The sequence below is a fragment of the Odontesthes bonariensis genome, chromosome 10 (assembly GCF_027942865.1).
Source record: "Odontesthes bonariensis isolate fOdoBon6 chromosome 10, fOdoBon6.hap1, whole genome shotgun sequence".
Lineage (NCBI taxonomy): Eukaryota > Metazoa > Chordata > Actinopteri > Atheriniformes > Atherinopsidae > Odontesthes > Odontesthes bonariensis.
In genome coordinates this window covers 5,974,855-5,989,339 of record NC_134515.1, presented here as the reverse complement: position 1 = coordinate 5,989,339, position 14,485 = coordinate 5,974,855, and the positions used below count along the sequence as shown (strand labels likewise).

The following is a 14,485-nucleotide window of genomic DNA, read 5'->3' as shown; positions in this document are numbered from 1 at the left end:
AGTTCTAATCTAAAATCCTCGGCTCAGTGCATGTCGAGCCAACATCTGGAGGATGGCAGAAACTGTAAAACTTTTCACTTAGTGCCCCCTTATTTACCACAGCTGTGATGGAAAATTAGGGTGAAAAATGTTCCATTTGCCTAAAACAAAGGAAGCTCTCATCTTTTAATCCTGAAATTTCTATGTTAAAGTTATAGGTCGTCAATGTGTTTCCAGAGGAAATGCTTCTTACAACAAAACTGATATACAGAGCCGGGAAATATTTTCATTTTCTTGTCTTGTTTTCTCTTGATCTGAGGAGCTTTGGAGTGACAGCTGAGCTGACCTAAATACAAATCATGTTAGGGCCTCTGCTCCCACCCCCTCCCCTGGTGTCTCCTCAAAACTCCTTTCTCTAAACCTGATGTTTTTGGCGTTGTGACAGTAAGTAGCCACACTTGCCACAGCAGCTGCCCTGTTCCAGAAACGCAGCCTTGGTATCAGGAATTTTGTCACGGATCCAGTTCCCCGAAGCGGGGCCCAGATCTCATGCAGGCTGCTGCTCTCCGAAGCTCTTTATGCAGTGGCTAGAAGAGGGAGGTTTCCGGGTCACTGTACATCCAAGGCCCTGATAGGAACCTCCCGGGTCAATTTTACCTCCCCGGCTTAAACTAAAGAAGAGTTAAACGGAGACTTTGACACCAACGAACCTAACATCTTTTCAATTTCATGAACGTCAAAACAACACTCAGACTCTCTAAAAAAAATTGATCATGATGCATGTAGCCATTGAGAAAGCATTTTGAATTGAAATGTTGGTGATAATGAGATCCTATAAAAAAGACAGCAGGGTGCAGAGAAAGAATGTGTCTAAGTCACATAACTGTCGGAAGCTAAAGGGAACAGAAAGCTTTGGTGTACAGCAACGGCAGGATTTTTACCTGATGTACACTATATTTAAACAGGTTTGATGTTACACATTATGTCCGTGTGCACACTCTGAGCATGTAATAAGAGGCATGTCACTACATGTGAGATGTTAACATGCTTAGATTGTACTATCAATACCATCTGTGATTCTTATCAGCAGCAGAGTGATACACTCTTGGTTCTGGCTGGGAAACAGGCCAAGCTGAGCAGCCTGCAGTTAAGTGGTCCATTCCTCCTTTGCTCTCTTCCATCTTTCATGACTTTTTCATTTCAGCGTCCTTTATCGCTATGCCAAACAGGCTCAACGCTCCCACATTTTTAATTAAAATCTAAAATGTGCAATAACTCTGGAGACTCTGGGTTAGCTGGCAAACAGGTCCGATGGTCTTGTTTCACCCTTCGAGCTTTTGTTGCTTATTTCTTCTAAGACTTGCATCAAGCCTTTCCATTTGCCCAATTCTGTTCAATTCACTGCACAAATGCCTTGACATAAGCCAAACAGGATACACAGATTTACCAAGGTTGCACCTTTATAGAAAAGCCCTCCTGCAAGCGAATGAACTCTCGCTCTCAGACTACAGCCTAATCCATTCAAGGAGCCTGAGAAAAATCCAATCCTTGAAGTCACCCTTCTTGACTTCCCATGACTCCCCGAAGACAAAAGCCTACTTGTGTAGACACGGACTGGATAAAGACCCCAGTGCTTTAGTTCAGTCATCTGGGTGCGGCTGCGTAGTGTTCTCACACACTTTCCTGAGGGACAATAAAATAAATTCCATCTCCCCTTTTGGAATTACCCAAAAGCCATGTGTTTTTCTACCTGGGAAAGTGGTGGGCTGTCATGTTTCACCGTGCGACCGTCATGATCTATCGCTGGAATTTCACAGCAAGATTAAAATATAAGCAGGTGGTAGGGGAGCCTAATATTTTAATTATAAGGCAGCAAACTTGCAGCAAGTTTTCCCAGAGTATCTTAAGGCAGAGGCGGACGACCACACCTGAAATAAAGACAGCCTCCGCAAAACTCAGGGGAAATCACTACACTTTGAATGAAATTCATCTTAAGGGAAAACCTGCACTCTATCTAACAAATGCAAGAAGCTTTTGTTCAGACTATAACATTAAGTGTAACGTCAGTGAAGACAAACATTTCTACTTAGAAAATAATATCTGAGAATCTGAAGTTATTAAAACGATAAGAGCACAGAAGTCTTTAATTATCCTTAAAAAAATTAGCCAAGCGACCTGTAAATGATTGGCATGTGTGTTATGAAAAATTGCAAGAAAAGACTGAAGTGTTCGCTCCTTCCCATTTTGTTATCATTCTGACATTATCTCCTCACATATCAAGAAGGTAGACGGGGGAGGAGGCAGCCAGGTCAGGAATTCCAGGCCTCCTCCCTGCACAAACAGTGGGGGAAAAAAAGCTCAAAGTATTCTGCAAGGCCACAGCTCATTCATTGAAGAAGCAATGGAGGTGAAGGAGGGGTGGGGGGTGGGGACTCAAACAGTCATCCCACATCCCACCCACCCCGAGAAGCATTCCACAGGTCTGTCTTCTCGCCCATCATTAAGCGAGACCACCTGCTGGAAAATCAGAACCCCCATCATGTTCTCAAGAAGCCCGCCTAACCCCATTACCAGTGACCCGCTGGACTGCTGTACATACATATCATATCAAGTCAGTGTTATAGTGGGCAATAAAGCACTGCTTCACTAACATCCCCTGAGGACAGCGTTCACACTGGCCGTCCTCTGCTCCATGGATTTAAATAGATGCAACACAAAGGGGACAAAGAAACGATCTCTGATGCAGCTGTTGCATGACTATGCATGGACTTCGTTCTGACTGGCTCGACTCACCATCTCACTCCAAAAAACGGGAGATTAAAAAAAGAGAAGGGGAGGAAGAGATCAAGACGGAAGGAAGAAACAGCCCTTTGTTGCTGTTCTTCGTCAGGGCTTTGAGGGAAAGACTTTGACATCGAGTCATCAGGAACAGAAACAAAAGCAGCTGATAAACATAGCAAAGCAGATACAATCTCCCTGTGCGCTCAACGCTTCTCCATCAAGAGGGCTTCCTCTCTTCCAAACCCCCAACACCTCCGCCTTCTGTCTTTGTTGCAGGGAAAAAATAAAATTGAATTGACAAACACGGGCACACAGCACATTTTGATTTGCATGATCTTGACTTTTAGCATACCTGCAGGGCACGTAGATCTGTGGAGCCTTCATCCACTTTTACGCAGTCGAGAATTCAGTCAAGTTTTTCCAAAGAAACTACAAGCGACTGCACTGGATTGTGTTTTTGAAACATAATCTGTAAACTCTTTGTACGGCACAAGTGACAGTGGTATTATCGCACTGAATGGTGGCTGGAGGACAGAACAAAAGAAAAACTCTGTGCCTGCGGCCCTCTGTGTTTCTATCCAGACAAAGTGCAAATTCAGCAATAAACGCAGTTAGATGAAGGCACATACCAGTTTATATGTATTTTAGTTTGCAAATCAACAAACATATGTGAGTAAATAGAGATAAAAAACCCCAGGAGATAGAAAAGATGGGTTTTCTCCCTGATTGTATAATTGGTGGGAAACACTTGAAGAAGTGGAGGGCAGGTGTATGGCATATGAAAGCCTTTGAGCAATCGATCACACATATGGACTGATTGACCCTGAAGTGGCACCAGCCAGTGCAAAAAGCACAAGAGAAGAAAGAGCGTGAAACATTGCACCAGCGGGCATCTATCTTCACACAGTCCTTATCCAAACTCTAACAAATATGCCACAGAAACAACAACATCTCTCACCACCCATGTCCTCCCAAGCACACACAAAAAGAAAAAAAGAAAAAATCCTCCTGTTCTCCTTTCTACATCACTGATCTTATTTTCCTCTTATGCCCGTGTCTCTCTCAAGGCTCTCGGGGGCAAGGAGCTCACACAAAGCCTTTTTTCTTCCACCTCAGACAATGCACCTCCCCACCTTGCACTCTGCCAGGCATTCCTGAGTCTATCCTAGCTATCGAAAATGTCAAGAATGAGGAGAGCGCAGAGGAGGGTGCAATGAGCACTGCGGCAGGTAGAGTCTTGTCCCGCTGCGCTCACATCCCACAGTCTCCGGGGTAAGTGGTTGCATGGAAAGGAAAGGGATCGGACATGACTCTCTTAATTAAAACTCTTCACTTGAACAAGCCCCAGTGCTCATTCTTCTATGGATGAAGGCTTTCAAGTTAATTATTGGGGCCAATTCCCCCCCAAAAAACAAAACAAAGGTTTCCTGATGGGGCTGGATATGATAGCTGCCCTCAAAAATGACTTATTGGATCATCTGAGCATAAAAAGCTTGAGAACATTGTCGGGAAAAGGTTAAATCTTTTCCTAATTTCTGCCTTATGACTCCTTCAAGTATTTCCCTGCCGCTATGCCTTCAACTGCAAAGCAATATGAGAAAATCAGATTATGCTAAGTAAACCCTCTTCAAATACAAAGCCTGAAAAACAAAAAAGGCGCATTGTAGACTGTTCGTCCGAGCCAAGAAACTCCCCTTGCCACAACAGGAGTCTATGAGGAAGAAAAGGCTCCTGAATAAAAAGGTTAGCAGAGCAGTGTTTCGTGCCTGGACAGACAAACAGAAGATGTTTTATGTGTGTGCCAAATGCAACTTAACACTGCAAACAAGCTCCATCCATTGGAACATCCTGCCACCCAGAACTGTTCAGAGAAAGGGATCCAGAATATAGACCCCACGGCTCTGAAACAGTGATTACCCCAGAAAGCCCTCAGTGGGATTCATGCTCTGACTCACCTCACTCCCAGTGCTCCCGGCTGGCCCAAGTGTTAAATTCAAACTTTGAAAAACTGCCAACATTGTCAAGCACCAGTAAAAATGAAACAGCAGCAAGCTTACCACTCACTGGTATGGGGGCACAGGCTGCAATAGTTTCACAGTCACAGCCTGACAAATTACTTCTCAACCAAAACAGGACTCCAAAGAATAACAGTATTCAGGCTGAAGTTCCAGCATGTGAGCATATGAAAACAAATGACAATATTAATTTTGCACGAGTGGGCATTTATTCAGGATCTGCTCCCTGCTTGTGTCTCTCTGTGTAGTTTAAAATAGTCTTATTCTTTTATACAATGACGTTAAAATGTGGGAGTCTATCGGCCACTTGTAAAAATGCTTGTGATTGTGAACCTGCGCTGCCCAGTAAAGCTCCCACTTCATGTTTGTAAATGCGAGTTTCACTTCTGACTTAATAAAATGGCCCAGCCACGAAGTGCAAAGGTCGTGAATCATCCCTTAACCACTCAACCCCTGTCCCTGAGTTGTTTATGAGTCACACCTACTTCCAGGCTTCACTGAAAGACAGCAGCAATGCCATGGCACCAAAGCTTCTGAGATGACTCGGGTGTTTTTTTTCATGAAGTTCAGGGAAACTTTGAGACTGCGAGCCTGAGGCTATGTCACCTTAGCATGAAATCCTGGCTGCTTTAAGTGCCTTACTATGAGTCAAACAGCAGCACATAGCGTCTGCTAAATTCCTCACGTTGTAAGACATTACAATAAGACATGACTCAGCAACTTGAGTCATAAAATATGAAGAGACTCCTATTAAAGCTTATAATCCAAGACATTCAAAAGCTGGATGCCTTTTTCCATTCACAAAAGTCTGTCTGCTCACCTTCCACGCACTGCTCCACATTCTCCAGGTTGCGCAGGGTAATCCTCATCAGACTGGAGTTGAGCATAAGTTCACTCTTGTGCTCTGGCCCCATGGACTCTGGGGCAGGGTTGAGAAAAAATATGCGCGTGTCGCCCGTGGCTACCTGGTTGTCACAGATGCCGGGGTTGCCAAACCCGCCGATCATCACCTTGTTGCCGCCATCCAGGAGGATCTCACGGTTGACGTTGGACTTCCCTTTCAAGTAGCGCCACACTCTGACCTTTAAAGAATGACACACACGTTTAAGCATTCTGAACAAGCTTTTTTTATCTTCATTGTTAAGTGTTAGCGAAGTGTTGCCTCTCCTTCAAACTTAGGGGCATCTGAATCAAGGTTTACTTCAGGGAGTTTATGTTTCTGTGATGACAGGGTGTAGTTTGTCTAACTTCACTATTCAGATTCATAATTAGATATTGATTCCCACTTAAATATACTCATCCAAAAGCTCCAGATAAAGACTTCGTCCAGACCCTCCTAAAATCGTCTAGAATATATTGCATTACAGAAAGTGAGGCAAAAGCAGCTTCATGCACAGTCATGGGAAAGCTCCCTCCTTCTGTTACATATTAGCTGCCTTGTCTCATTTCAGCATTTGGTGGTGGTTTCTGTTTGAGAGCTGCGTGCCTCTAATCTGCCCCATTCATTCACCGGGAGACGGGAAGCAAGTGGGTGCAGAGGAGAAAAGCAGTGAGGGGAGCTGACCAAACAAAACTTGTTTATTTTTCACAGATTATAGAGTGGCCTACCACAAGTCCGCAGTAGTGCAAAAGTTAGTCTTGCAATGAATGGTCAAGGAAGAAGAATGCAGGAAGCCTGCTTCCTGACTGGAAATTTGCATATATAGGGATTGGTAGAAGTTCTTTTCTGCGTGTGCATTCTGTTTTTTCGGTCTTATTTCCATTAGTAACAGATATAACAAATGAAAATGTAGCCCTTGCCCACACATCTTTATTGGTTTGGCCACACCTTGCCAGCACTTGTCAGCACTTTCTGCAAAGAAAAAAAATCTCTCTTATAAAATTAGAGCTTTGACTTAAATGTGATATGTGTTTCAGAAATAACTTCCACTGAGTTTTTTTCTTTTCTTTACTTTCTTTTAACCCAAAGGACACTTTTGTTACTGCCATAAGTCACAAATTCCTTTGTTTCTAGTGCAAGTGGTGTCATTTGTCAGTTACACAACAGAATAAATCAAGACTCAAAATATTATCCCTGCGGCCACTGACAAATGACAAGCTGCATATTTCAGCCTTTATGACAAGACATTCAGTAAGAGCCAACAGTCAGGGGCCACTGAGGGACCAGTTTCCTACAACAGCATGTTTTGGATGATTACATGGTCGGTTAGGCCTGCCTTATAGCTATGTAATTGGAAATCATAAAAAAAAAAAAAAAAACACCATGCCCGTATTTCTGATGGCAAAGAGGATTCACTGTCAGTGTCCAGGATGAAGGAGGAAGGAGATTTATTTTTCAGGAAAACAGCTGATGACTTTGAAAGTTAAACTTCGTGATCATGGCTTTCATCTGCGTCAAAAGGGAAAACATATCAGATAATGGGACTTTTAGCAGGTGTCTGTACCCTCAAGTGTGCGCGCCACTGCGGGTGCTTCACACGACCCGTTTAAGAAAGCACATGGAAACACTTACCTTGCAAGAATAGGTATTATGCACCGGGTCCATGTTAATTATTTCGTCCACGGTTCCGGTCAAAACTATATTGGCTTCCTCTTCCCTGTCTTCTAAGTCTTTCTCTGGGCAACTTGCGGCGCAAAGCTGACCCAGAGCCACGAGCAGCCCCGCCAGGAGCAGCGCTGTCCGGCCGGCCTGGAGAGTCCGCCGGGAACCCATGACCGCCACACGGACGTAAGCCAGAAAGTTAACTTTTCTCAAATTAAAGCTGGCCGCTTGGTGCGTCCAAGAAACCAACTCCAATGTGTCTTGAACGCGTTAAAAATGTGACACCGACCCTCGTCTTCTACAACTTCCCAGTGTTTCACCAGCGTGTCTTTCACCCTGCAGCCCTACTCCTCTCATCTGCAGCCCGGGTTCAAAATCCCTCTCTGCCGCCGCCGGCTGGGAGACCAGGAGGGAAGAGAGGAACTGGGAGGAAGAAGGAGGAAGGGGCAGGGATCTTTCTCTCCAGGAATGCAACTACACTTCTCTCCTCTCCCCCTCTTTTCCTCTCTCTCTCTCGCACAAACACACACACGCACACGCACGTCCACACTGACGCTACAGGATTTGCATGCAATCTGAATTGCTGATCCCACTAGTGAGGATGAGGTGGGTGATGATGGTGGGGGTAGCTGGAGGGCTGCATGCTGGGATGCCAGCAGAAAGGGACTGTCCAACGTCGCCCCCAGTCGGACAGATAGTGCTTCTACCTCTGGTCCCCATCAGTGACCCCCCCCCCACACACACACACACACACACACACACACACACACACGCACCACAACCATTCAGTGTGCAGGATTTGTCTCGTGCATTTCAAAACACACAAGCATGAATTGTTTCCGGCATACCAGAAGCATTTTTAGCTTATTCTTTATTGACTATAGTTTTGTTACGCTCAACAAGAAAAGAAAACATTTGTTGTCATGGCATACTGCTCCACTTCCCAAACAGTTTTGGTTCTAAGTCATGTTGAGGGAAACTTAGTTTGATGCCTTAGAGAAGTACCACCAGACTTTGAGGAGGATTTTTTTTCTTTTCTTTTGGCCCAGAACTTTTCTCTTTTGGTTGTGTCTCTCGCATGCTTTTTTGTCCAGCATTTCAGCTGTTCTCGAATGCATTGCCATACAATGCTGGAGAGTAGACACTCCGGCGAACAGAATGTAGTGCTTATCAGCTGAGGAGGCTGATGGAGGCCAACACAGATGTAAGGAGAAGGAAAATTAGAATAAGATCAGAAACAACAATTTAGGCATCTGATCAAACTTTATATCCTGCCACAACTTTGTATCCTTGAGTTTTCCAAGGGGTAAGATTTCATTATGCAAAGTTTTTCATGCCCATTGGAGGCTGGAGCCTATCCCAGCTATCACTGGGTAAGAGGTGGGATGCTGGTCCATGACAGGCCTAACAAACTGCTAGCAGCTTAAAGCTGCAGCCTGCAAGATTTGTTGTTGTCATACGTAAAGTCCTACTTTTTGGCATTTTAAGAGTTTACCTGATCTATCAGAACGCTTGAAGTTGAAAACGGTGACCTCCGTAGTCGCAAAATGCAAGAAATGCTAATTTTTTAACTGAAAAATAAAAAGTTATTCAACTTCCTGTCCCGCCCCATCAAAACACATGAGAACTCGTGCACGTAGACGTGCACGCCAGATGCGCTTACACGACTCCTCATTCATCAACTCACCTGTCATTTGCGATCATGGAAGACACAGTAAGTAGACAAGCCCGTAATGAAGTTCAATAGTCCAGATAAATAAGCGTGGGGACGAGCCTACCTTGTATCGCGCGTGCACAATCGGTGATTGACAGGCAGCAGAGCCCAGCTCGTAAACCTGATTGGTTACCTTTTACCGGTCCGGTCTGCAATTTTGTAAACAAACCTGCTGGCTTTGGAGGGACCTAGCGGGACATATAGGGGACCTAGAGAACTCTTTTTTTTTTGTATTGGGGTATTTAATGTACTACTTTCAGAATCCCCGGACAGTTCCCGGCATTATGCTTGAAAAAGAGTTGCAGACTGCAGCTTTAAATTGCACATGCTTGATGATGCCAAGCAAAGTTAAAGTGTTTACTTGAGGCTCTTTGAGAAACAATTCTTAAAATGATGAGCTATAGAGAAATAATGAGCTACGGTGAACACCCATGACTATTCCAGTGAGTGAACATCCAAACTCATCCTGTGTCATATATCATTAAAGATTCCCCTTAAAAGAATGCCTATGTTTAAATCTGTAAATGCAACCATATGGCTATTTTGTTAGCACACTTTTTTAAGAGCAGACAGTGCATAAATTTCCGCTCCTCAAAAGCTGTAATTTTAACTACCCTTCTATTCCTGGGAAAATGACAGGCTTGGTTATGCTCAGTTGCCCGAGAGGATATTTGCAGAAATTTGTTCGAATAGGTTTCAGCAAAGACAGCTGACTTAACCCAAGTAAACCCAACAAGTCTCCTGAATGATGAATCATAGTTTGTCATGCTTTTTTGTGCAAAAGCTTCCATTACAGGACAATACACTCTTTATTTTACTGTTATTTTGCTGTTCTTCTGGTCAGGTAGAGTTAAGTCAACATTTTTCAAATGCAAATAATCTCCTAAATCAACTAATGACGTGATGTGTAATTAAAACCTGGAGATGCTCCAGTGAAAGCAAAAACTAGATTTTGTGGTCTTGTAGAGCACATTTATTGGCCTCCACATTGGAATTAGTTCTATTTAATACCAATAATGACTACTTTGAACTAGAATATGTACCCAAATGCACAAACGTCTCCACAGCAGGTTATTATTCTCCATGAATTATTTTTCGCTTGGGTTGCTGATGGACAGTTTATGATTTTTGGGGAAAATCGGTCTTCCTTCCTATTGTTACTGGTTTTAGTAAACACCTGATGATTTTTTTTTAGAAACAAAACAATGTACCATGAATTTAACTGACAATCTTAATTTCAAGACCTGTTTTGCTAACCCCCAGTAGCAAAAAAATGAATGTAGAAAAAGCAAAAAAAAAAAAAAAAGCAAATACAGCAGTAGAAAAATCCAAGTGCCGAGTAGGAAGTTCCACTTTCTACTTCACTTAGCAGTTAGATATGATGAAATATGAAAATAACATGAAACTTTAAAAAAAAAAAACGACTTTCCTTTCAGCAAATTTGTGTTTGATGATACATTTACAAGAGCAATAGAAAAAAATGAATGAATAAATTAATTAATTAAAATGTTAAATAGAAATAACAAATAGATAAATATGAATAGATCTTTTCTCGAAAATATTTGTCATGCATTCAAGTTTTGTATTTGTATACGTTTTCAGGTTTATCAACTGTTTTAGATAATAATCTGCCTCCCTCTAAGGACTGAGCTTATTACATTTGGACTGAGACGTAGGGCAAAACTGTCTTTTGGTCTGATGAATAAAAGTCTGAATTCTTTTTGCCCAGGAAAGGAATGTTAGACTTCTTATCTGCACACAGTTTAATAGCGTCTACGATAATAGGGGTGCATAGGGGCTTATGATGTGGGTAATTTGTACATTTGTGAAAGTGCCATTTAGGCTGAATGATAAATATAGGTTTTGGAGCAACATATACTGCTGTGAAGATGTCCCTTTTTCAACAGAAGGACTTAATCATTTTACTTTTCATTCCTTTTCTGGGTCGAGCCTGTGAACAAACCTTCACACAGCAAGACAGTGCCTAACCGGAGCAGTCTGAGAATTCCCAGATTCACCCTAGCAAAGTGAACATTTCCTGTTTCAGATCTGGATATGGATGCACAGCAAAAGTTAAACCAATCAAGCTACTCAACCAAACAATTTCATCAGGGGAGCAACTGCATTCTGCTCTATCAGCTTGGCTCCACGGTAAAAAACATTTGGTATGTTATCAAGCAAAATTGCAACAAAGGACACCCTAAAGTACGCAGCTGAAAATCTATATATAGAAAAACAGGATAGTATTTGGATTTCAGAACTGTTATTGGACTCCCAAAGACATATTGGGTGTTATTAAGAAAATGCAACACAGTGGTAAACATGCCCCTATTCAGACTTTACATAAAGAATGTAATGTGATCGGTAGGGTTTGCTTCTTACAGATTAACGCAAAACCTGACTTGATGAATCTTAAACAGTTTAAGCAACAGCAAAGGAAGGACCCCTTAAATTAGCGTTAGACATCTGAGCACTTTTCAAACTGCTTTGCTGGCAAATTCCAAAGGAGTATTTAAAAAAAGGCAGCATCATTTATCTGCTTCAATATTTGATATGTCATCTTTGTGCTACTTGAGAGAGTTGAATATAACTGATTGACAAAGCAGTGCATTAAGCTTTTGTTAGCATTTTCACAAACCTTGCCCCAATTTTAGGGTAAAAGGGGCCGTCTATGTCTATGTTAACTTTCTGAATCAGGAAGATTCTTTCAACAACTGCTTCAGATTAAATATTTCCCCATGGACACAAACCACAATATTGGAACAACTTTCATAATGCGGTACTTATCAGTGCATCCCCCCACAGCTGTCTGTGCAGTTATCTTCTGGCAGTCCTCCTCCTCCCAGAAATATTTCAACACAAAAACCCCACAAACGCACACAAGCTTTAGTAGGGATTTGACTGAAAGAAGATATTTCATAGGAAGTTTGCGTGACTCAAAGTGAAGACAGTTGCAATTACAGGAAAAGATAAAGAAGAGATGGGAGCAGACATCAAGCTTGTTTCCCCTCGAAGGGATTTACTATCAGATATGGAGACAGTGAAAAAGCTGCTGCATGACTTTGTTTGTAAAATTTGAAAATGCCAAATATTTACATGAACCATTGGCTGTTACAAATGAAAGCAATATTGTTAGTTTCATACTGATCTTGGCTTTGTGGCAGATGTCATAACAGTCAATCTATTTCATTCAGTTTATTTTAATAAGTTATGCATATGTTGATGGCTTCCACAGAGGGACTGCTGCAGCTGGAAAGAGTTGACTCTGTATTCAGGCGTGTGTCACTGGAAAAAAAAGAGGTGTAACCTGAGATGCAACATAAGCAGCTAATTTGAATGCTGTCCAAGGGGATGCAATTTACTGAGAAGCAGCTGCATTGCTGCACCCATGTGTATTACTGCATCATGGTCAATCAGAGAATCACAGTGCAGCACTGAAAACCTATCCAACCTTTTGGCTTGTGCTCTACTCATGTAAGTTATACCTTATAACAGTGTGTGCCACATAAATAATGCACAACCCCTGCTAAAGTTATTCTGGTTTTTGGCATTTACTTTTGTTTTGTTTCAAAATCCTTCATCCTGTTATTGTCTGTTGTTGTGCTGTTTAGTAAGTCGTGTTTTACATCCCTCAAATCAAGCAGGCAAAAATTTTCCCAGAGCGCAGTACACACATAGTCGAAGCAGACAAACACAGGGAGGCATTCCACTGTTATCAAATGAGACTGCTGTGAACCTTTTGTTTTTCTAGAAGATGGGCCCACACCTCTTTATCAGGTATCAGCATGAGAACAGTGGAGCTAGCCTCGGCTGCCTGGCATCCATCTGCCTCAGATTACAGACACGGTGTTCAGTTTCCTACAGCATAGCCTGCCCTCCCTCCCTCCACAGTCTCTTAAGATCTGGCTGGAGACGTGCTGTAGATTAACTCATCTGGTGATGCACTTACAATTTGAAATGCAAGTCATTGTAGCCGTTGTTTGTATAGTTGTCTTGATGCATGAATAGATGGAATACATGAATTTTATGGGAGGATCACAAGAATCATGCAATTGATCAAACACATCTGTAAAGCGTCAGTGCTGCAAGGCTGTTTTCCAAAAACATTATCAATTGCACGGCTTAAACCAAATAGTTTTTTGTTTTGTATGAATTCTAATCTCAATAGTTGGTTCTCAGGTCTGAGCATTCACGATCAGGTTTGCATTTGAATTTGCTTTGAAATTGCATGCAAATATCTTTACCAGAGATATGTTGGGTTGACCTTGAATGTGCTAAATTTAAGTTAATAGTATTACTGATATGTTACTAATGATGTAATATAGTAATACTTATTATACTAATAATATATATAGTAATAGCATTACTAACAGAATTACCACGCTATATTTTTACGGATTTGTGTCATGGCGTTGGAACAATCACTTAATCTTTAATGTGAAAAAGACAATGGATATAACTGTAGGTTTCAGGAGGGCCAGCAATAAGTCAAATAATGTTTCCATCCAGTGGTGAAGGAATACAGATACTTGGGTGTTCATCTTGACAACAGACTGGACAAGAAACTCAACACTGAGGCTGTCAGAGGACAGAGCAAACTCTACTTTTTGAAGAAGCTTAGGTCCTTCAATGTTTGCAACAAGATGTTTCATACCTTCTTTAAGTCTGTCGTGGGAAGTGTAATTCTTTTTATAGCCATCCTATGGAGATATAAAGCTATAGCTACATCTTCTATGGAGCAGCAGCATCAGAGCCAGTGACACAAAGTAACTGAACGAAGTCCTTTCGAGCCCTGAGAGAAAATTGTGCAAAAAGAACATTGTAAAAGTTGCTAAACATAAGGGGCAATACTGCACATCCTCTACACAACACAGTGATTAAACACCCAAGTGTCTTCAGTCAGAGGCCCCTGTAGCTGCAATAAGTGAAGTTTAATTGAATTGAATACATGCATATGATTTAGTATACATTATCCCATTACCCTAACCCAGCATATATAGTAAAGAGAATGATCTGGTGTAATGACCTGAAGCCAACCATAGGCCTGCCACTCTTTGCAATGAAGTAAGGAACCCTGCCTTGCCTTAGCCATAAAAACTAAAGATACAAAACATGAGGATGATGCTCCCTCAGAGGCATCATGAACAGACCCTTAACACTGATCATGGTGGTTTGGGAAACAAGATGAGGCAGAATACAACAGCAAAGAGATTAATTCAGTAAAGTAATTCATATCCTGAAATATTCAGTTATTATGGCTGACATGTAATGTGTGAAATTAGAGTGGAGCTTTGCTGAAACAACAACGAAAGGGGATTTTCCTCTCCATCAACATTGTGGTTGTGTGATTGCTCAATCTCTGGGAATATACATAGTTTGGGAGTGAGAGGTGTACACATATGCTAAAAGAATGCCAGTTTTCTGTAATGGGTGTATGATCTGTATGACTTTGGA

At 42.0% G+C, this 14,485-nt stretch overlaps 1 protein-coding gene across 4 annotated transcripts in view; it reads right to left on the bottom strand.

The window, feature by feature from the left end:
* Positions 1 to 7,819, bottom strand: part of agrn (agrin) — a 264,104-nt gene extending 256,285 nt beyond the window's left edge. For 2 of the 4 annotated variants that reach the window (XM_075476038.1, XM_075476039.1), the window contains exons 1-2: positions 7,288 to 7,819; positions 5,596 to 5,857 (exon numbers count right to left, since the gene is read on the bottom strand). In XM_075476038.1, coding sequence (XP_075332153.1) covers positions 5,596 to 5,857; positions 7,288 to 7,488 — 463 coding nt within the window. In that variant the 5' untranslated portion in view covers positions 7,489 to 7,819. The remainder of the gene's footprint in view (positions 1 to 5,595; positions 5,858 to 7,287) is intronic. The other 2 variants (XM_075476040.1, XM_075476041.1) reach the window with 1 other exon arrangement.
* Between the last annotated feature and the right edge of the window lie 6,666 nt (positions 7,820 to 14,485).